Source organism: Diadema antillarum, unplaced genomic scaffold, assembly GCF_040938485.1.
Source record: "Diadema antillarum isolate AM-2024a unplaced genomic scaffold, OU_Dant_1.0 scf00000040, whole genome shotgun sequence".
Lineage (NCBI taxonomy): Eukaryota > Metazoa > Echinodermata > Echinoidea > Diadematoida > Diadematidae > Diadema > Diadema antillarum.
Window position 1 is genome coordinate 2,301,165 of NW_027270929.1, and position 23,177 is coordinate 2,324,341.

Consider the following 23,177-nt stretch of genomic DNA (forward strand, 5'->3'; position numbering starts at 1 on the left):
CCCCCAAAAAATAATGATAATAATAACTTGCTTAAAAACTTTACAGTAAGTACATCTCTGCCAAAGCTTGTTCAACTTAGCTTACAGAATTTTCAAGTGTCTTCAAGTGTGTGCTGATATTCTTAAGGTCCCTGCAAAATATTGCATTACCTAGCCAGTAATACCCTCGAAGGTGGTTCACACCTACCATACAACATTTTATGTTCCTACCCCATGCAATATTTTCCACTTTTCTTCTACAGGCCAGACAAATATCACATAAAGTCTGCGAATCACGAAAACAAATTTAAAATTCAGGCACGGTATTCATCAATGAAATGACATATAATTTTGTCTTCATCTTTAATAGTTCAAAAGAAAAAGGAGACACATTTTCATTGATATACATTGATCCGACATGGCAGCAAAATCTGCCATTACTGCAGTGTCCCATGAACACACACGATTGACAAATGCATGATATCGATATGGCGACCAGTTCGTGTCTGTGAATGCATTCAGCATACAGTGTACATGTGCCCAATGGGGACACCACAGTTAATGGCTATACTATACGCTAGGCTAACAATTATTATCATTATTATTATCATCATTATTATTATTATTATTATTATTATCATTATTATTATTATTATTATTATTATTATTATTATCATTATAATTATTATTATTATTATCATTATTATTATTATCATTATTATTATTATCATTATTATTATCATCATTATTATTATAATTATTAGTATCATTATTATTATCATTATTAGAATCATTATTATTATTATTATTATCATCATCATAATTATCATTATTATTATAATTATTATTATCATTATTATTATCATTATTAGTATCATTATTATTATCATTATTAGAATCATTATTATTATCATTATTATTATTATTATTATTATTATTATTATTATTATTATTATTATTATTATCATTATCATTATTATGCCACGTGGATTGTGGGTAACTCACTGATCTCAAGCTGCCTCTGAATGCGCCCCTTGCACCTCTCTCTGTAGTCGGTCTGCGTGCTGTTGTAATCTGTCATCACCTCCACGAACTTGCGCGATAATGTTGAGTGCTACACATACATACACAAAAAACAACAATGGGGGGGACAAGGCCATGATTAAAGAAATGTACAGATGAATAACGCCAAAAGGCAGCAAGTCCTTGAATTAAAACTATCACAGTGATTTATGCTTGTTTAATTTGTACTTGATCTCAGAGGTACGTACACTGTGATTGCATTTTACAATGACTGAAATTAATTTCTTCTTAAATATACAGCACCAATGGAACTCATATAAACTGCAGTTCTCTCTCTCTCTTCTTGTTTTTCTTCCTCTCTCCCTCTCTCTCTCTCTCTCTCTCACTCTCTCTCTCTCTCTCTCTTTCTCCATTTGCTTCTAATACCATACAACAATACCTCAGTATTCCAACTTAATGCATTTGTAACTAGAAATGTCGCTACGGCGACTGGTGTATGCCTCTGCCATAATGCATGGTTCTCCTAATAGCCTGTCTATAGTACAATGTCTTGACAATGTGTGATGACAGTTTCACACAATTGGCAAAATATTAAAATGACAGGTTTGCCACAAAGGTGCTAAATGTTCACTTTCCTAGAACTAGGTTCAATTGGATGAATGATTAAAACGTCAGAGTGCAGGTATTTGGGGGAACTGATGATTTTTACTTGACTTTTGACCCTTTTATAAGTTTATGCATTGAGTAAATTTCAAGGTATTGAGAAAAAGTATAATTTCAGTATCAAATGGTAAAATACTATTATCTAAACCTGGCCTTTGACCTTTGACCTCACAGTTCCAAAGAGAATCACTGTTAGGTAGAACATGCATAAATATGTAAGTTTCATGATAATACCTTGAGTTACTTTTGAGATATGGAAGAAGAAGTGCAATTCAGCACTTTCACTTGACCTTTGACCTTTTGACCTTTGACCTTTTGGCAAGAAACTTCCCACAGAATATATATTGGGTTATACATGCATACATCAAGTTTTAAAAAATCCTTCAGGCATTGCATAAATATAAGGAAAGTAGTAATATTTTGAGGAGTTGACCTTGACCTTTGACCCATGACCCCCAACTTCCCTAGATAATCACTGCCCATCGGTACATGCATATATACTAAGTTCCATGAAGATACCTTGAACCATTTGCGAGATATGGAGAAAAACATGAAATTTCAACCTTTTTTTCACAAAACCTGTGACCTTTGACCTTTGACCCTGTGACCCTAACATCCAAACAAAGTATCATCCCCCCAGGATATACCCTCATACCAAGCTTGATGCAAAACCACCTCACGGTTCTTGAGATATCGACAAAAACAAAACGGGACGGACGTACGGACGGACAGACGACCCGAAAACATAATGCCTCCGGCCACTTCGTTGGCGGAGGCATAAAAATTTGTATATATTTATCAAATCCTGTCACTTCATGTCTCTTCCAAAGTAAATATTTGAATCTACTTTCACACTACAGGACCCAATATTTTCTCCAAGGAGACAATGTACCAACAAGCAGTCCTTTTTGTTGGACTCCTTGGTTCAATCTTTATTTGTCTTTTGTCATGTATCAACTCAATGAAATGTTACTTCCCAAAAGTTAGTTGTATGCTTTTTCATATTGTTTGGTAGTCTTGCGTTAGTATAAATTAAACAACATCCTAGAATTTCAGTATCAATCTCAATCATACTTTACTATAATTTGGCTGTATGTCATGCATGATTGTGTGTATTTATGCAGAACAGCATAAATAAAGAAATTAGAAATAAAATGAAAATAAAAACTGGACAAGAATGCAAGGAGAGAGGTCAACCTAAACAATTTAGACTGGGGTACTGTAGTATGGTGGCCAAACAGACAAGCTTGTACATTGGTAAATCTCTGTACCTTAAAATTTTAAAACTGAAGTCATAGTATTAAGTTCCACTCTATATACATGTACATTTGTATGTGAGGCACTGGAATGTCACAATGGAACATCTGACTTCACACTTCCAAATCTTCTCGTCAGACGCTCAAATCTTATCCCCCCTCGCACCACATTGAGGTCATTCACACAGCTTCCAGTGCCATGCGCTCGACATTTGACGGTGCAAATGCCGGGGGTGTGGAGTGGGGAGCGCACCTAATAGAAATCTGAAACCGATTTGATCAAGGAGAAGCTCGGGAGGTATCGCAAATCCCTCCGCCGAGTTTGGTTTGCCGGCTTGACCAGACCAGGCCTCCCATACATCAGCGATACCCCCCAAACCAATCACCGCTTAAAGGTTATCCAAATATGCTGGATGAAGGATAGCAGTGAGGTGAACATCACACATAAGACTTGCCGTCGTCAAAATGAAAAAAAAAAGGAAGAACATTACATACAGAGAAAAAACGTCTTCTCTTTCTTCTGGGAAAGAACACAGAATCATTTGATAGATACAAGTGTAGCTTGTGCTTTAAATGTTCCTTTATTCATTATCCCCCATTTCATTGCAACTTGTGGTCTCTAGTCATCCCTTGCAACCCCCCTTCCATTAAACATTCTGCAAAAGAAAATATAATTCATTTTGCTCATTGAATATGATAGGCCTGTATAATGTCTTTGATAATAATCCATAACACATAATAAAAACGTACCCTTGATACAGTAGTTTCGTCACACAGTTTATTTTGTACATTATTTTTCCTTGTACAATTTTGTTCATACAAAAGTTGCAGACACCAATATGTGACGAAATTATTGAAGAAAGTAGGAGGTATCAAACTTATGCTTCTACAGTGCACAATAAGAAGGTACACTGAAAATATGGCATTGAAATCAAGTAATTCAAGTACTTCATGAATTTCTTCAATAGCTTCAACTTACTCTATAGATTACAGATATAATGTAAATGTAAGGATCTTCTACAACTCTGTATGCTGCAATAAATTGTCACTGATCAATGTTACTGACACTAATTTTCTTCAATTTCACATACAATACATCATAAACACTGAAGCAAAGACACATACAAACAGACACAGATATTGTAGGTGGCAGATGAAAGATCTAAAATTTGAATCATTTTTTAAATATTTACTCTGATCTTAATACGGAACATCATGATTGACACATTTTCTCCTAGAAAAATAGCATTTGAAGTAACACTTGACAGTGCTGCAGTGGAAAAAATATATCACTGAGACTGTTTTCAATGCTTTCTTCTTTCTCTCTTAAAACATATACAAAGCAAATCGCATTTACATTGCTATTATACATCTTTCTTTTGTCATTACTTTGTAGATAAATTGAGTATTTTAATAAGACACTTCCTACTCGCCCTAATACAAGAAGAATCTGAAAAAAACAAAAAACAGAGTGGCATCTCACCTGTGTCTTTCTTATCCTGACATCGGCCGAGTTCATCTTGGAGCTCTCCTCCTGCTCAATGCTCTGCTCCATCACTGAGAATCAGAAAAAAACAAAAAAATCAGACCAGAAAATGGGAAACACAAAATATGAAAATGTGAGAAGGGGCTCTTTTATGATCAGGTAAATGACTCGCCAGAATATACAGGTATGTATTTAAGGTACTGTTGACCATTGGGGGCAGTGATTTAAAAAGGAAAAAAAATGTTTGAGTTATCACATTTGATGCATTGTGTAGGTCAGATGTATCACAAAACATCAGAGTTGATATTTTGCTTGTTATTAAATTAATAGCAAACAGCAACTGACCCGTACAATTCTTGAAAATAAAAATCCCGCGAAATATACGGCGAGTACAGTACAACTTGTCCTTCTCCCCCACCCCAAGGGAGATCAAAGCCCAATTCTGACAAAGCACACAAGTTAATGTGCACATAATTGCTCAAGCTGGATATCAATATATTAGCATCAGCTTTAAACATCGCCTCGTGTGAATAGGACCTGTATCATTGTACCATCCATCACAATAGCATCCATTGGCTAATCCAACACCCTTTTATAGAGATTAAAGTAAGGTTACAGTAAATTTCAATAGCCTGAAATGGCTTTTAATAGGGCAAGGAAATCACAGCAACAAATGAGTTTGATGCACAACTCCTGCCAATCCAGAGCAACCCAACAAAAAGATGACTGTTAATGCAATGCCAGTACATCATTAGAAACCTCAACATCAGCACATCACTCAATGTTTCATAACTGCAAGTCAAACTTTAACTTATTGCTTTTCTCTACATGTAGCTCTTTTAGTGTTCCATGAAAATCACTTTGTGGGTGATATATAACCTTTCCCTAGCAAAGAAACATCCCACTTTAATACAATACAAATAAATTGGACGGTCATAACAATTTCTGGGGCTACATGTATGAGCAGAGTTTCAGACATATTTGTCCAAAAAAAAAAAACCACATCTGAAGTTTATGACTTTTGACATACATACAGTTTAACATACACGTAGGCTGAAGAAATGATTTATTGGCTTCTCTGCACGGATATCAAAATTGTGCGTGGATATTAATATTGTGGTGTGTGACATGAATCTCTGAAGGAAAGAAAAAGAACAAAACAAAAACACTGCACTGCTGTGTGATGACACAGGAGATTAATGTTTCCATGATCAGGTAATGTATACTGGCAATTCAGCTCCATGATACATCCTATGACTCGCACTGTCGTTAAAGGCATATCACCATGACCTTCCCCCAATGTAATGAAATTGCTGTTGCCAATTTGAGGAATTAAGCAATATCACATACAGTGCACTCCCATTATAACAAATACATATAAATAACATAATTCCAGTGAGTTACAATGAAGTAAAAATTCAGGCCACAACATCATCCACTCTATTTTTTTTTTTAATTGTTCATTTGTTCGGTTATAACCAAATTTTGATAAAACGAAAGAAAAGTGCCGGTCCCGAGGACTTCATTATAAGTCCAATGTAATCCATCATTCACTGTGGATATTGGCACAAAACATCTCCTGTGATACAGAGCAGGAACTCTGATCCTCAACAATTTCACTGTAACTTTATTGTAAGGCCAAAAAAAAAAAATTGTTGCATTGGCGTAACCCGCCCGACCCTAAAAATTCCGCCGACCCCATGTTTTTTTATTGTTTTTTTTGCTATCGATATCAAATATCTTGTTGATTGCGATCGCGATCGCACAAACCCGGAAGTGGAAACGGCTCTGGGGATATCGGATGTACGAGGGAGAGATCTAGCGCCTCGCATAAGCCTTCCTTGATCAGTACGTCATCTGTTTCCAACACGGACACGTACTCTAACAAGATTTATTCAGTGTATACGTAGCATTCAGACTGCGATGTATTGTGCACAGTTTTGCCATAGGTTTCTTGTGTGGAGAACTTACACGAATCTGTATATGTGGGACTGTAATAGAGATCGCCGTTTGCGATGAAAAGATCGTACATATGGGTCAATTGCATCTATCTTATCTAAGTCAAAATAGTAAAATATGAAGTGAAAACATTCAGGATAGGGATTTCAACATCTTTAAATTCTGTGAAGGGATATAATTCCAGTAATAAATGATTTGTAGAATAGATGAACACAGCACATTCGGTGCAGCAGTTGTAACTGTTTACTGAGCTGAGCACGAGTTTTACACGTAAAATGCAGGTAGCCAAAAAAAAAAAAAAAAAAAAAAAAAATCCGCCCGACCGACCCTAGTTGAAAATCTCATGTTACGCCAATGCAACAATTTTTTTTTTTTGGCCTAATGGACTTCGGCTAATTACAGGTACCATACAAAAACTGCGCTCGACAGAGGCAGACTGGGTAGAACAAAGAACAAAGAACAAACCATTCTCATACCGTATCCATCCCCAATACCCCCTCTCTACCAATCTCCCCCCTCTCCCTCTCTCCTCATTAGATGCCTACTTGACTGATGAATAATTTCCTAGGCATATTTACAGAGGCTGGTGTTCAGATCTGGAAGAAAGATTTGCGACCGAGGGGAGATGAACTCATCAAAATTTTGCTTTGGACCATGAGCTCTCATCACTTTCGGGGCATAATTCACCATCCCAGCATTTTTTTCCCCCTCTCCACGATCCAATACCTTCTCTCCCACTCTCTCCCACCACTATCCCCCGCCTCCCCCCCCCCCCCCACACACGTACCCCACCACTACCACCATCGCCACCTTCACTCCCAGCTGCTTCATCACATTTTGATATATCACAATCATGCTGACTCAGTGCAAGCCACCACCACGGCCAGCCCAGCCAAGCATCAGAACCATTAGTCAGAGGGGGCTGACTCATTGCCGTGCAGCCCTCTTCCCCCAAAATCTATTTTCGCCCTCCGCAGGAATTAACATGATTATTTCCATAAATGTCGGCAAGTGCCTCCCACACATATTTCAACGGGGAGCATGATACGTGCGAATTATGCACACACTGCATCGGGCAGAACAGATTGAATGCTTCCCGCCTCCACCTCGTACTCCGCCTCCTCCTCCTCCTCCTCCTCCTCTTCTTCCTCTCCTTCTCTACCTCCCTCTTGACCTTTGTATACCTCTCCCTATATGAACCCAGTCCTCCATCTGTCCATTTGTCTCTGTCTGTTTGTCCGTCTCTCCATCATTTGTCCCCATCTTTGTCACCTGTCCATGTATCCTATATTTCAACTCTTCAATGCACAGATCCTGCTAACTTTTTATGTCTCATCTAACCTTGTAACTCAATTATTTTCTATTTCGAGACTGGTATTTCTCACATTTCTTTTTATTTCATCTTTCACTTCAGTGTGTCCTACCTTTAGGTAACTTGAATTCATTCCCCCCCCCCCCTCCCCTCTTCTCTATAAAGTGACCTTTACCAACATCCAGTCATAGAGTCTTCAGGAACAGGAACTAACAACCTGCAAATTAAGATTTCATTTTTACTCCTTGGACACTCTCTGGGTATCTCTTCCTCCAAGCCATCTGGTCATTGGTCAGTTTTGCCTCAAGTCTCCTTTGATGATATAAGATGTATTGCAATTCTACAATGAATATCCAATGTACATCTACAGTTGTACTTAGATCTACAAATAAGATCACTATACAATACAGGAGGTTGAGTTTTTTATCTTCTACTCTTCTTCACTACTTCTCCAATGACCCTCCCACTCTGTCTGGGGATGAATTGAAGTAAATATTCATCATGCATATTTCTTGTTAACTGCCTGTCAACAGGCCATAAAGCAAGCAATTCTCAAAAAAAAAAAAAAACATTCAGTTACATTATATATGAAAGTGGATGCTTTCACACTGTGCTCATTTTCATGAACTTAACCTGTTTATAACATTTACAAATGGGAATACTTTTGTTTAAAAAAACAGAATCAATACTTCCCAAATCATTTGTGTCACTTGAGTCACTTTTGTCACTTTTTCCTCTAACAGATCTCATTAGATGTGAAATTTGTGAAACAATGTCTAACGCTGCAAAATATGTTACATCTGCAGTGCTCTATTTCTCATGCACCTCACATTCTTTTCTTTTTTTTGCAGGGGTGGGGTGGGGGATGGGGGTGGGTGTCCATTCCTTTTTGACTTCTAAATGATGGGTTGGTAGGGATCATGGTTATTTTCCTCAATTTCAATCTGACAATGGTGAGTGACACACAGAATGGTATTCAAGGAAACCTGTCACGCAGTCATTACCCGCATCAGAACACACAATTACAAGCATCTCACTGATCACTTCATAGCAGACACGCAATCAGAAAGAGTACAGCTGCAGCAGCAGCGGCAGCAAGGACATTAAAAGCAGCCCTGCATTCAAACTGGTATATCATTTTATGAATTAACATTAACTTTCAATGAAAGATTTGGATGAGAGATTACTATGTTGCTGTTGTTTTTTTTCATCCAAGCACAGAATCTGAGGCAAAAGATCATGGGAAATTTGGCAAAAATCAGAAAAAAAATGGTGATAAAATAACATAATTGTACACTGTACGTGTGTCAATGCTTAAATGATATGATAACAAGGAAAAGTAGAAATTACGCAGTGCGTAAAATATGTCCCCGCCGGAAGTAGCATTTAGTATCAAAATGTACTATATAGGTCAAAAGATCAAGGTCAAAGGTCAAAGAAGTCAAAGGTCAACATTCTGTGTAGAAATTTTGAAGCCCTCACCTAGTGCCATCACATAAAGCACACGGAATCGAAATCCGGTTAGAAATGGCGAAGGAGTAGCATTTTGTAGCCAATGTACAATATAGGTGAAAAATCAAGGTCAAAGGTCAAAGAAGTCAAAGGTCAACATTCTGTGTAGAAGTTTTGAAGCCCTCACCTAGTGCCATCACATAAAGCAAACGGAATCGAAATCGGGTTAGAAATGGCGAAGGAGTAGCATTTTGTAGCAAAATGTACAATACAGGTCAAAAAATCAAGGTCAAAGGTCAAAGAAGTCAAAGGTCAAAATTCTGTGTACAAGTGTTGAAGACCTCACCTAGTGCCATCACATAAAGCAAACGGAATCGAAATCGGGTTAGAAATGGCGAAGGAATAGCATTTTGTAGCAAAATGTACAATATAGGTCAAAAAATCAAGGTCAAAGGTCAAAGAAGTCAAAGGTCAAAATTCTGTGTAGAAGTTTTGAAGCCCTCACCTAGTGCCATCACATAAAGCAAACGGAATCGAAATCGGGTTCGAAATGGCGAAGGAGTAGCATTTTGTAGCAAAATGTACAATACAGGTCAAAAAATCAAGGTCAAAGGTCAAAGAAGTCAAAGGTCAAAATTCTGTGTACAAGTGTTGAAGCCCTCACCTAGTGCCATCACATAAAGCAAACGGAATCGAAATCGGGTTAGAAATGGCGAAGGAGTAGCATTTTGTAGCAAAATGTACAATACAGGTCAAAAATCAAGGTCAAAGGTCAAAGAAGTCAAAGGTCAAAATTCTGTGTAGAAGTTTTGAAGCCCTCACCTAGTGCCATCACATAAAGCAAACGGAATCGAAATCGGGTTCGAAATGGCGAAGGAGTAGCATTTTGTAGCAAAATGTACAATATAGGTCAAAGGTCAAGGTCAAAGGTCACGACTGAAATTCTGTGTAGAAGTTTCAAAGCTCCCATGTAGTGCTATCATATAAAGCAAACAGAATCAAAATTGGCTCATAAATGACAGAGAAGTTAGCAAATTGAAGATTTTGATCACACACGGACGCACACACGGACACACGGACACACGGACGGACGGACGGACGGACGGACGGACGGACACACGGACACACACACGTACGGAGCCCGTTTCATAGTCCCCTGCTCGAACTCGTTCGGCGGGGACAATGATATGTATGCTACATGTATGTTGTAATTCATAGTACAGTTTTGGTCGGGATGGGGATTCAGATCTTAGTTTTTTGTGGGATAATTAGAAACCACTTAACTGACACTTTACACAGCATACAATTCCAAGAGAAATTATAAGTTTATTTGATGAAAATCGGTTTTGAAATGGCTGCAATATCCAAAAAAAAGAAACAAGAGTAAAACAAAATAGTCCTAATTAAAAATAAAAGGTGGGTCCCACCTTTTATCAGGACCTCTTTGTTTTGTTTTGTTTTTTCTTTTTGATATCTCAGGAATCAAATAAACTTATAATTCCTCTTAGAGCTGTATTCTCTTTGATATTTCGTTAAAATTAGCAAGTCTCCGGGAGGAATCACCTTTTTTTTTTTATTTGAGTAAGAAACAGTGTTTAATATTACAATATGACAATAGATGCACCATAATCACTTTTCCAAAGACTCACATTCTAATGAGCCTGTCAATTTCTTTGATGGCAAGGTTCAAAGAAAAAAAAAATGATTCAATGCGAGAACACACACCCACACACACCACACACACACACACACACACTAACACACATACAGTATTTCTCTCTCTCTCTCATCCACCCCACCCCCCCCCCCCACTTCTCTCTCTGTCTCTATACATCACAAGAAAAAACTTAGGAGAGTGCCATCTAATTCAAGAGGTTGCTGATGATGGAAAATGACCTCATAATGGCTCCTTGATCCGCTATTAAAGCCGATGTTTGGCTCCACGGCAACAAACACTGACTTGGCTCAGCTAGGGATCCGCCCACTGCACCTTAAACTCAAGCTGTTCCTACCTTATAACTCAGCTACTAGTACAAAAAAAAATCCAGATGAAATTTGCAAGAGGGTTGTATCAAGGGCCGGCGCAAAACCGGGGGGCTCCCCCCCCCCCCCCCCCCCCCACACACACACACACTTTTTTTTAATTAATACATAAGAATACATACGATCTAAACCACACAGCCTCCCCTCCCCCTTACTTTCTTTGTTGTTTTATTTAACCCCGGAAGTGGTTAAGTTTTTTTTTTTTTTTTGAATTGTTAGTCGATGTAAATTGGAAGCCGATTGCAAGTTGTATCAGAGGGCTTTTTTTTTTTGTCAGCCAATGAAACCTGGAAGTCGTAGAAGAAGTGGAGGTAAGGACTTTTTTTTTCTTTTTCTTTTGTTTTTTTTAGCTTGTCAGCCAAAAAAACCTGGAAGTGGCAACGGAAAGTTGCGCTGAAGGCCTTTTTGGTTTTTGTTGTTTTGTTGTTTTTTTGTTTGTTAGCTGATGAAACCCAGAAGTGGCACCAGAAATGATTAACTCCCCCTCCCCCCCTTACTTTTAAAAACGTGGTGCACGCCATAGTATCTATATCAACAGTGGGCTTCTGGAAAGAGAGAGATAACCAATTCTGCAGCCTTTTAGAGTTATATAGCAAAACAGTAAGAAAAAGAAAAAGGAAGAGACTTGGATGAAGAAATAAGATACAGACAAGTCTCATTTATTTTTCAATGTATTCATTTTTAAAATGCAAAAAATAAAAATGGAAATCCTTTGAAAGGTTACCTTGTCCTGTGTCTCCATAAGTTTAAAGGACAAGTTCACCTTCATATACATAAGAATTGAGAGGATGTAACACTTTGATAGTAGAACATATCAGTGAAAGTTTGAGGAAAAATCGGACAATCCATTCAAAGGTTATAATTTTTTGACATTTCAGTGCCACCGTTGCTGAATAAGAAGAATAACTACAGATTGTGATGTCACATGTGTCGAACGATATAAAGAAAATATCAAGAAAATTAAACATATTTTCACTTTTCTTGCATGATGAAAGAGTACTTGACTTGCCTCTCTCAGAAGGCACACAAAATAAACATTACTGTTAACGCCAGTAAGAAGGCGAGGGAATGTCTACTTTTTTCACAAAATGAAATTTTGTGGAATTCTCTATATATATTTTCCTCATTATCATTCTCAGATGCATGGATATGACATCACAAGTCTTTTCACCCAGGAGGGACCACGCAGAAACTTTAAAAATGTATAACTTTTGAATGGACTGTCCCATTTTCCTCAAACTTTCACTTATGTGTTCTACGCATATTTGTATTGCTGCATTCACTCAATCCACATTGACAGGTGAACTTGCCCTTTAAAGGCACTATAACCATTGTGGTTACTCAATTCTAAATGCTGTCAGATTTTGGTTACCTGTATAATGATGTTCAGACTGGAAGAAGAAACATTCAAACTCACAAGGTGTGAAAGCGATGCCATGGCTATCACAATGCTCAAATATCATCACGCTCATAAACCATTCTGAAATGGCTTACTGTGACACTACTGTACCATCTACAGGAAAAATTAAAAATTTGCTCATCACAGATTTTCACAATTTTTTTTTTTTTTATCAGTGGCCACTCCCAACCGCCATCTTTCAAGGGCTCTATTGTCAAACAATAAAGCGCAGTGGTAGCGCATACAGTAGGACAACACAGGTCAGCTTTTGCAAACTGGGAGCATTGTTAGGCAATGCCTTTAAGCAATATCAATAAGGTGAGTAATGTAAGATTCATAATGCAATCACTCTCAGCATGGAAGATTGATTCCCTTAACTGACCAATATAGACTAATTAGTCACGGGGAAAGAAAAAGGGGGGGGGGGTCTGTCCTTGATGCGTGAACAGAGGAATAAATGATGGCATAATTGACAGACCCCTGTGATATTGTACGGCAGCTATGCAAATTCACACCCAGGTCATTTAAACATGTTCGTTGTCAGTCTGTCCCGCGATCCACGCACTGCAATACTAATAGCCTCCCACACATGGTGACTGTACTGCCCACGCGCACAGCTGACTACAAGTACTGTACATGGGTTCACATGTTTTCAGGACGGGCAAAAGTCGTACATAAATTTACATGAAGCCCGGTAAAATGCCTGCTATGGATTTAGTCCCCTCAAGTTTTGTCTTTGCAATTCTAGTCATTTTGCACTTTTTGTTTTTTGAAAATACATAGTTTTATGCATGTCTGTCTGTCTGTCTGTCTGTTTGTCAGTATAGTCCATTTGCTTATGCTCTTTTCTTGGCAAATGATTCCAGATATTTTTTTGTTTCCCATCAGTGTGAACATATCAAATCACAATGGCTAAATTAATAATAAAAGGTAAAATCACTATAACCATCTGTCATCAACTACAAATGTATTTAATCAGGAAGCAAACTTAAGGAAGAAATTACTCTGGCTGGACCTTGGATTGTATGCAAGTGCAAGAGTTGGGGATGGGTAACCAAAATCAAATCTAAAGATATTTGACAGTTGAATTGATCATAGTAATATTTGACTTTTTAATCAAATTGATTTGAGCATACATGTAAATTGATTTTTCTTTTGCAATGAATAGCAAGCCATGGCTTTTTCATCTTTGTTAATTATATTCTTTCTGCTTTTTTATCCTTTTCAAAACATTATTATTCAGGTACTTTTGGTGATTTTACTGATTGATTCAGCAGGTAAATATCAACTTAGAGAATGGTACACACTTGAGATTTCTTATCAAATAATACTTTCTTTTTGCACAGCAATTCTTATTTGTTTGAATAAATGCAACACCATCTGAAGTGTATGGGACTAGTGGTCTGAGAATCTTTATAATCTTGAGGATCTAGATTCAGCATTGACCCCTACATTTAAAATCAGCTAGGGTTCGGTTAGAAGGACCATGCAGTTTGTGGTAATACAATACATACCGGTACTATTATCGTTCCCCAAGATTCTTCAAAAGTGACATACAATATCCTTTTCTCCTTCACTTCCTATCTATGGAAAGTCTGTAACAATAATATCTTCTCCTGTGAAGAAACCCCATTTTAAGGGCTGCAACAAAGGTCATCCCATTTGCAAATTCCCTCAACGGAAATAAAAGACCAATTTTCAACCAAAAGTCTGTTTTAATGGCAATATCTCACTTTGCCACTAATGATCCGCAAACATCTACGAGGCCCGACCACTCCTGTTTTGGAACGGCGTCGTAAAATTTGCAGGATGTGTCTGGAGAAAGATGATGGTTGCTAGGCAACAGTCCTTGTTATGTCGCCTGATGCTGACGTGACTTTTCGGCAGAGTTACAGATGGGGATGGTTCGTGATATGTCTCAACACAGCCGAACGCTTTCTCACCTTTCTCTGTGCGATCAGCGCAGCGTGCGCTTTAAAGAAACAGGCCATTAACGTCCAAAATTTATGGCAGCATTGCCGTCTTCTTGCTCAGTGAAGACGCTACCATAGTGATGATCTTCATGGGTTCAAACATCAACCACCGTAACTTGAATTTCATTCTGATAGATATCTGCTGCATGCAGTGTGCCACCACATTAACACATATTCTATAGGAGAGTTCCCCCCCCCCAAAAAAAAAAAAAAAAAAAAAAAAAAAATATATATATATATATATATATATATATATATACATATAATAATGCCTCCGGTGACACTTTGTGGCAGAGGCATAAAAAAACACAAAAAAATGACAAACATAAAGGAAAGTTAAAGATCTACATGTAAAATGTACTTTGAAGAGCAAGATAAACAACAACAAAAACGTAAATGTGAAAAAACTGAATTCTCTTTCTGGATCACTAGAGATGACAGACTTTCATGTACCCAAGTGATGGATAAAAGAAGATGGTGCTCATTTCAGGCGGATGGGTGGTGGTGAGCTATCATGATCTTACCCTTTAACTTCCCCCTGACTTTGTTGGCAGTTTTCTTGATGTCATTCATCAGTTCCTCCAGCTCCTCCTTCACTTCTGCAATAGACAGGAAAAAACATAACAAAACACAAGAGGAAGACATTAGAAATGTGTCACTATTTTTTTTACATAATACACATTACATGCAAAAGATATGAGTACCTGGGTCAGAAATGAAAGCCACTGTCTGTAAATAGTTGTCAAGAGAACAGTATGACTTAGTGTGCAAGTGAAATATTGGGTGAAAATTTGGGGGTATCACAGCAAAGTTCTGAGTTTTCCTGGTATACACATGTCATAAATATTAACAAGAGAATTTGCATAGCATTACAGTAACAAGTTGTACACATAGCTACAAATGTAGATGAAGGTCAGTCTGTCTTGCACTAACAACATACCCTGTATTAACCTGTTGAGGACAGACTGACTTTGCTACAATATGCATTTCCCATAAACACTTGCCCGAGCATATCCGGGACTCGTCCTCAATGGGTTAAAAGAAGAATTCATAATACAGTCAGAGGTGGGTTTGTTCACACCCATACAGACATGCAAATGTTTTATGGTTCAAGTGATTTGTTTGCACGGTCAACTGTACTTTGTATAATTGCAATGAATTACCATGTGGTATGTTCACATCAAAAGAAGACAGCATAATAAGATGTCAGTATGACTGCTTTGAGAAAGAACATCTCCCAAGAATAAGATACATCTTTGAGCTGTCCTTCCATCTACAAGATTTCACTGATGTCAAAGAATCATACACTTTTACAGTATCTCAAATCCTGCTGTGTACAAATGTAGGCATTCAGGAAAATGTAGATAATTCTGTTGTTTACGGAGCTCTGTAAATTAACTATGCTTTATGTGTACACTTGTACATGTACATGGTTGAAATCCACGACCATACTCACAAAAATGCTCTGAAGAACACAACAAAAACCAAGATCCATAAAACAATGGCAATATTCTGTTTTTGTAGCATTTTTCCTCATAAATTTGAACAGCATTTGCAGCCACACATTTATAGATTTAAGAAACAACATGTGACATCATTTCCTCTGAACCTATGTAGGCTCCAATGTATGAATTAAAGAAAAAAAATGAACAATAGTGTGAACGTTCCACAATCACATTGCATGTTATTCAGCACACTGCTAAGCATTTCAAATTCAGCTAACACTGTGAATGTGGGATCTTCTGTATCATGCACTTTTTCACACTGGGTCCATAATAGCCAATTTTCGCAGACGAGGGGTATTTGCGACAACAAAAGTCGCAAAATCCACAAGATTTGCAGGAAATGAATGGCAGCTTCTACAACCTGCTACAAATTGAGCTGGGAGGTACAATATGTAACTGCAGACAACAACTTTTGGGCATACTGTAATACACTGCATGGCTTCATATTGTAGACAAAAGTCTGCAAAACGAAAAGATCTTGAGAGCTCAGTATTGCATAAGATATCAAGATTAGTATGGCAGGTATTCAATGTCACTATTGAAACCAACATTTGATATGTGCTTTTTAATGGGCTCTGATGACAGAGGCAGTGAAGAAGAGAAGACCTATCTCTTCTCCTGCCAAACTTATTTAATTTTTGTGTCTGTAAGTTGTCTTTATTAGGATTTCTTTACATCATGTGTGAATTGACAAAGAAGACACATTTATGATCATGCCTCTTTTATCATTACTCTGATAAAAAAATGCTCCTTTTCATATTTCTTCATCCCTACCAAAATAATCTATTTCAATCATTTTCCAGATGTATGTGTGTGAAATACCAAAATAAATCACTTCTAGTTTCTACAAGAAGGTTCTTGTATTGACACAGGGTGATGCAAACCCACAGGCCTGGTTGCCAAGGGCAACTGAAATGCATTGTTGGGCAAGCAAACTGATAGGTATCTGTCTATTAAAGGGGAATTCCATTGTGATATAATGTTGCTTCGGATGAAAACAGAAAAATCAGAAAAGTAGATAGGTGAAAATTTGGGAAAAAAATTAGACACACAGACAAAGTTATGTACTGATAAAGTAGTATTACAAGAAAAACTGGCAACTCTGTGAGATGTACATTGTACAGGTGTCGAGCAGCTCTCCATTAGTTTTGTACACAGAATTTGACTCATTTATTTTTTATTAGATATTATGGCACAGACAGAACTTCATCACGGAGGATGACATGCAAAAACATATCACTCTTATTATGTATTTTTTTTTGTTCTTGGTATATACTAAGAACAGATCAAAAGAAAATCTTTTGTGTGAGAAAAATCAAAATGAGTGAAATTTTGCAGAGTATAACAAAAAAAGAGCTGCTCAACACCTACGTCACACAGAGTTGCCAATTTGTCTTACTCTCGAAACTTTATCGATTGATAACTTTTTGTGTGTGTCTGATTTTTCTCCAAATTTTCACTGATCTACCCATCTGTTTTTTCTGGTTCTATACAAAGCAACATTAATTCCTCTTTAAACATACAGGGCACTTGCCCAAATACCTATTTTGCGTATGACAGAAATACCTATACATGCCTGCAAGAAAGGTACACTGTAGTTAGTGAAAGTAAAACGAGCCTCACGCAAGATATTAAAAACCTCTGAATTCTGTTGTGACTGCACGCAGAGCGATATATATGCCCCGGTGCAGAAGTCACAGACTTAAACTGAGCAAACAGGAATGCATCAGCATTTAGGGCTGGAGCATTTCTAACTACCGCATACAGCATTATGGAGTACCTCGTACCATTCTGGTGCCACTTGCTCATTTTCTGTTCCTCTCTTTCTCCCCCTCTCTTCCGACATCTCTCCTTTTTTCGTCTTTTTTTCCCCACTTTTCCCTGCACATGTACCAGTGTCAGCCCACACACAGTGAATGCTCTGACTGTACATGTATAATACAGCCAAGCTCGCTCACACACACACACACACACACACACACACACACACACACACATCCCTGATACATCCACACGCAAGCTAACACAAACGGTCACACACAAACACACACACACATACGCATGCATCCAGCGCGACGCACCCCTTACACTCCTGTCTCCCGACTCACAAGAGCCCTCCTGCAGTATAGCCTAACTTTCCAGACTCTACTTTGCAAATATCGATCATCTGTTTGCATCACATACAATGTACACTCTTTGCACAATATATATTGCGAGCATAACAATTTACAAACTGGGACTTGAAAAACAGTTCCTCATGTGACTGAATTTGCAATCAAGAACCAGTGACAGTATGATAAAGAAGCATCATCCCTTTTCGAGAGAGAAAAAAAAAAGAGATTTCGCATCTCTGCATATCCTGTCACAGCATTTTCTCTTAAATGTGAACCAGTATTATCTCTGGGCTACATGTATGAGTTTCACAAACACTACAGTGTAGGCAATTCACAAAATCAACCCAAAATGCCCCTAAACATACAATGTAGAAGTATTTTCTAGTACAACATATGTTTAGTACTTCTCTAGTTAAGCTGCATTTGAAAAGAGCTTGCTGAAAACTTGATTCAAATTTAAAGATACTACACACATATATTTCCTAGTGTGGAGACTTTAAAGCATTTTAGTTTTTGAAACACAATGTTGTAACACAATGTTGTATTTGCCCGTGAAAAAAAGCAAACGTACATTTTGTACTGTACATGTACAAACATTTTGTTTATTTTCTGAACACACGATGTTACATCACAGCTATTTGTATAATTATCAGAGAAATTGAAAACACACAAAAAGTAGTTTTTATTTTTATAATGGACTGAGCATACAGCAGTACTTATGTGGCATTGGAATTATCTTCATTTAATAGTCTTAGTGTAGATTATGAGTACATGGACACATATAATTTCCCTGCTTTGAAAGGGGTCTCTAAAGATTTAGCCAAATTTGGACTTGAGTCAGTCTAATATTCAGATATTCAACTGTAAGATATTGGGGGGGGGGGGTTGAACTGATAGTTGTCACCTGTAAAATGTGAGTTCCAGAGAAAAATTGATTTCATTACCCAACAATGTAGCATCAACATTGAAGGTTACAGTGCATAGTGACGCTATTGCATACTGTAACCTTCGTCAACTTGCTACACACTTGTATTATACACAGCTGCATGTTTGAGAAACATTGGACGGCAAAGAAAGATATACAGTCTGGACTTGGAGACTACTACTCCTAGCACTGGCTGCTTGCCTCCCCTCACCTCTGCATGCTAATGAATGAATATACCCAATGGGACATTACCCGAGAGATCGTATCTGCATGGCAGAAATTTTGTACGCAACCCACTTTACCACTTCCTCTCCCCCTTACCCCCCTCTTCCCCCCCCCCCCCCCCATTTTCCTAACCCTTCATACTGGTTCTACTGCTCTCTCTCTTACCCCCTCCCTCTCCCAAGCTAGTTTTCTTCACGAACTGAACGTTGTGACCTTACTTGCCGAGACTTTATCCATCACCGTCGGAATTTTTCAAAACAACAAAAACAAAAACAATCCCATGTCCGCTTCTCTCGGTACGTCGACTTTAGGCCAAAATCACTGCAAGTCTGAACCAAATCTACAGATCAGAAGAGTACAATGTAATGAAAAAGTAGAAACTAGAAAAAAACAATCTCATGCTGAGAAGACCAAGTAGTTCTGAGATATGAGTGTTGCTTTTAGAATGTTCTGAACATTCACAACTGCATGTATTTCCTGCATTTCCTGTCAATGGTGCCACTTAGAAATCCAATAATATGGACTCCAATTTCACAAGAGGCAAACTTCCTCCCTCCTGCACCCCTCCCCAACCCCCCCCCCCCCCAACCAACACCACCATTTCAACAAAATGGTCCATGTTGTATTACAGGATAAAATACATAGTGATGCATACAGTGAGGTAAAGCTAATAATGAATGGGACAGATACCAAGTGTACATTGATAGACACTTGCTGAGTAAGTTTCACAGGCGAGTATACAGTATGCTCAAAAGTCTTGATGTTTAATCCAATTTTCGTCATCAGCTTTAAAACTCACTTCTTGAAGCATATCTATGAACTGTCAAGTGATACATGCATGAATACTTTTCACCGTTGGTACAACGTCTTGCTGTTCTCTTGACCTTCGTCAAGAGATCTCTTTTCTCATCTTGATATACATAGAGACAAATTTCTGCTGTTTCATTTCACTGTCACAGCAAGGCTATGTTTACACAATTCTATGAATGCATGCATCGTATAAAGGAAGGAGTACTGCTCATAGCTGCTTTATCTTCCCTACTACTGTGGACACTTTACGCTATTATCAGGTTTTACATTACATCAGTGTAACACAACATGTACACTGTTCTGTTAAATAAACAAGAGAGAGTGTTCGTGGTGGAGAAGGATTGCGAGAGAGAAAGAAATAGATAGAGAAAGAGAGGGAGAGAGAAAAGGCTTTGTGTTCAGAGCCCTTGGCTTTTCTGGGTGTGTCACTATCTTCCCCAGATGTGAAGTCACTTTATATTAATCAAACCAGCCCGAGCCCACTGCTGTTTAGAGTACACAAACATGGCCTGAGAGCTGGAGTGCACTTAAAGGCAACCAGTCCTTCCTTCCCACAGTTCAGGCTTAAAGGGCAAGTCAAACCTTGCCATGCCCTTTCCTTTAATAGTCCCATCATATCTTATTGCTTTTGTTTTTTGTTTCTTCAAGAATCATTTATAATGCTAGATTATAATGCCTTTCCATCTGGTTTTTCAGGTCATTAACACAGCAATGATCTGTTGGTTTGTTTTTGGTTTTTTTTTTTGGTTTGTTTTTTTTTTTGTGGAAATTTTTGCATTAGTACAACAGATGTGCATAATGGAGGGCCTACTATAATTTGTAGGCAAAGATCCAAAGAAATCTACAGTCAATTTTCAAGGATGATCATTCATTTACAGTATGTCTGCCATGGCCCACCTAATGTTGAGACTGAGATCAGTGAATAAAGTCTTGCTGACAAGAACTATACAGGGGAATTCCATAAATGTGTAAATTCTACACCTGTATGTGTATTTTGTAACATCAAGTCTTCCATGCTGTAACTACTGCAAGACCTCTCAGTACAATAGTGATGTCACAAAGTGAACTACAGTTGTACATTTGTGAGACAGCTTTTGAGCTAGTGGCATTCCATGGTATCAACACAATAGCACAGTCACTCTTACCAGCGCTAAACTGCATTACACTCAAACTGCCCTCAACAGCCAGTCACTATAAATCAATTATTCACACACACGACCATTTTATTTGCTGCACACAATGCGAGTTAAAAATGAGGGTGTGTATACAAGTAGATATATGCACAGAAATGACTTCAAAAGAGATAATACCCTAATCTTCATTCATTGCTGCATCTTTCTTGTTTGCATAGCACATTCTCAACCCCTATGCAAATAGTATAAGGGTCATGGCTATTTCACAGTGTTAGGGATAGTATTGAAGCAATTCTCTGTGAAACATATTCTCTGTGAAACAGATATTGCCTTTTCAGGAGTGTCACATAACACCTTTACATCCCCATAGGAGTTATAGTTTGCTTGTGAGGTTATATTTCCTCTGAAACTCACAACACTGAGGGAAAATAAAATGTGTACATGTACATTATGTGTATTGGCCAAAGGGGAAAACACATGCTGTAATTCCCAAGAGACTGTCGAGTGTTAAAATCACAATCATAGGCAAGGCAATACTTGTAATATATACTTTATGGTCTTTAGATACACAATATTTCATAATACATTGTAGCATGGAGTCACTCAGTTTGGATGGTTGCAAAGCTGCATTGTGCCATTGGCATCTAGTCAAATTTTGAAACTATTGCCTGAAGTAATGTCACTGCTCATAATGTAATCTTTTTTTAAATCCTCAGTGCATTAGTCACATGATTGCATCATGACCTTTCACCAACTAGCTGATGACCAATTGATATTTAATTTAGCACAGGTATAAGAGCAGTGAAGACACTTTTCTACTACCTTTGTCTCATCAAAGCTACTTCCCATCAAGTCTCTTCAATCATTTTGGTGGAAAGATTGATTAGGTGTTTGAGAGTGCAACCAAAACACCAACAATGCATCCCACTGCGCCCCACCCCCACATAAACACTTACAATTACTGACGCACACACGCACATGCACGCAAGCTCACTCACGCACACACGCACACACACACACACATGACACAAACACACAGACTGAAGACTACGCTGACCAGGAGTGTACATAATGTATCATTCCCGGCGGAAGCCCCGGAGTCCGCTTGACTTGAGCCAATTTGATGCGTTCTGTCACGTAATTAGCTTTCCAGGCCCGATTCACATGTGGCAGTAGAGGCATCTTCCTGTCTTGGGCATAACTACCCAAAGCGTCGCGCATTGCGCAACTTTCCCCAACTGGTTAATCCATTGCTTACCAAAACTGGAAATGCTCTGATACATGACGGCCATGACAAGTAACAATACTATGACACCATAGGTTAAAAAAAGAAGTAAAAAAAAAGCAAATATGACCTGTACTTGTTGGCCATGCTTTTCAAGAAATCCCTTGTCAGATAATGTAGGCAAAGCACGATATGGCATAGTGTGAAATGAAGCTTTCTTTAATAGAACTGTCATTAATCTGCCCCTCAGCCAAATTTGGTGCATGCCACATAGAAAGTTCTTTGGGCAAGAGTAACTTTAGACAGATTTCTGATCCAAGAAACAGAGAAATATTCAAAATTATCATTATCTTCATCACCATTGAATCAAAATCACAAGAATATCACTATCATCATTTCCTGGTCAAATGCAGTGACAGAAAGTATTCAAAATGTAGCAAATCTTATAATCATGTACATATCCCCCTCCCCCACCCCCCCACCCCCACCCCCATATCACTATACTGTTTGCAATACAGTAATAGTCAATGTAATCATCAACACAAATGATGGCTTAATTCATGAATTATGTACAAATTGTGTGTACATCTTGTACTGTATACTTGTTCACAGAAGTGAAGGAAAATGCAATGTTTTCCATCTGTAAAAATACTGTACTACTGCTGCACAGAAACAACAACAAACTTCTTGCATCG

General features: G+C 38.0%; 1 protein-coding gene across 4 annotated transcripts in view; it reads right to left on the bottom strand.

The window, feature by feature from the left end:
* The window catches only part of LOC139712070 (syntaxin-like), a 94,621-nt gene that overhangs the window by 40,179 nt on the left and 31,265 nt on the right, over window positions 1–23,177 (bottom strand). For all 4 annotated transcript variants that reach the window (XM_071623928.1, XM_071623917.1, XM_071623924.1 and 1 more), the window contains exons 4-6: window positions 15,070–15,144; window positions 4,405–4,478; window positions 985–1,093 (exon numbers count right to left, since the gene is read on the bottom strand). In XM_071623928.1, the coding sequence (XP_071480029.1) occupies window positions 985–1,093; window positions 4,405–4,478; window positions 15,070–15,144 (258 nt within the window). The remainder of the gene's footprint in view (window positions 1–984; window positions 1,094–4,404; window positions 4,479–15,069; window positions 15,145–23,177) is intronic.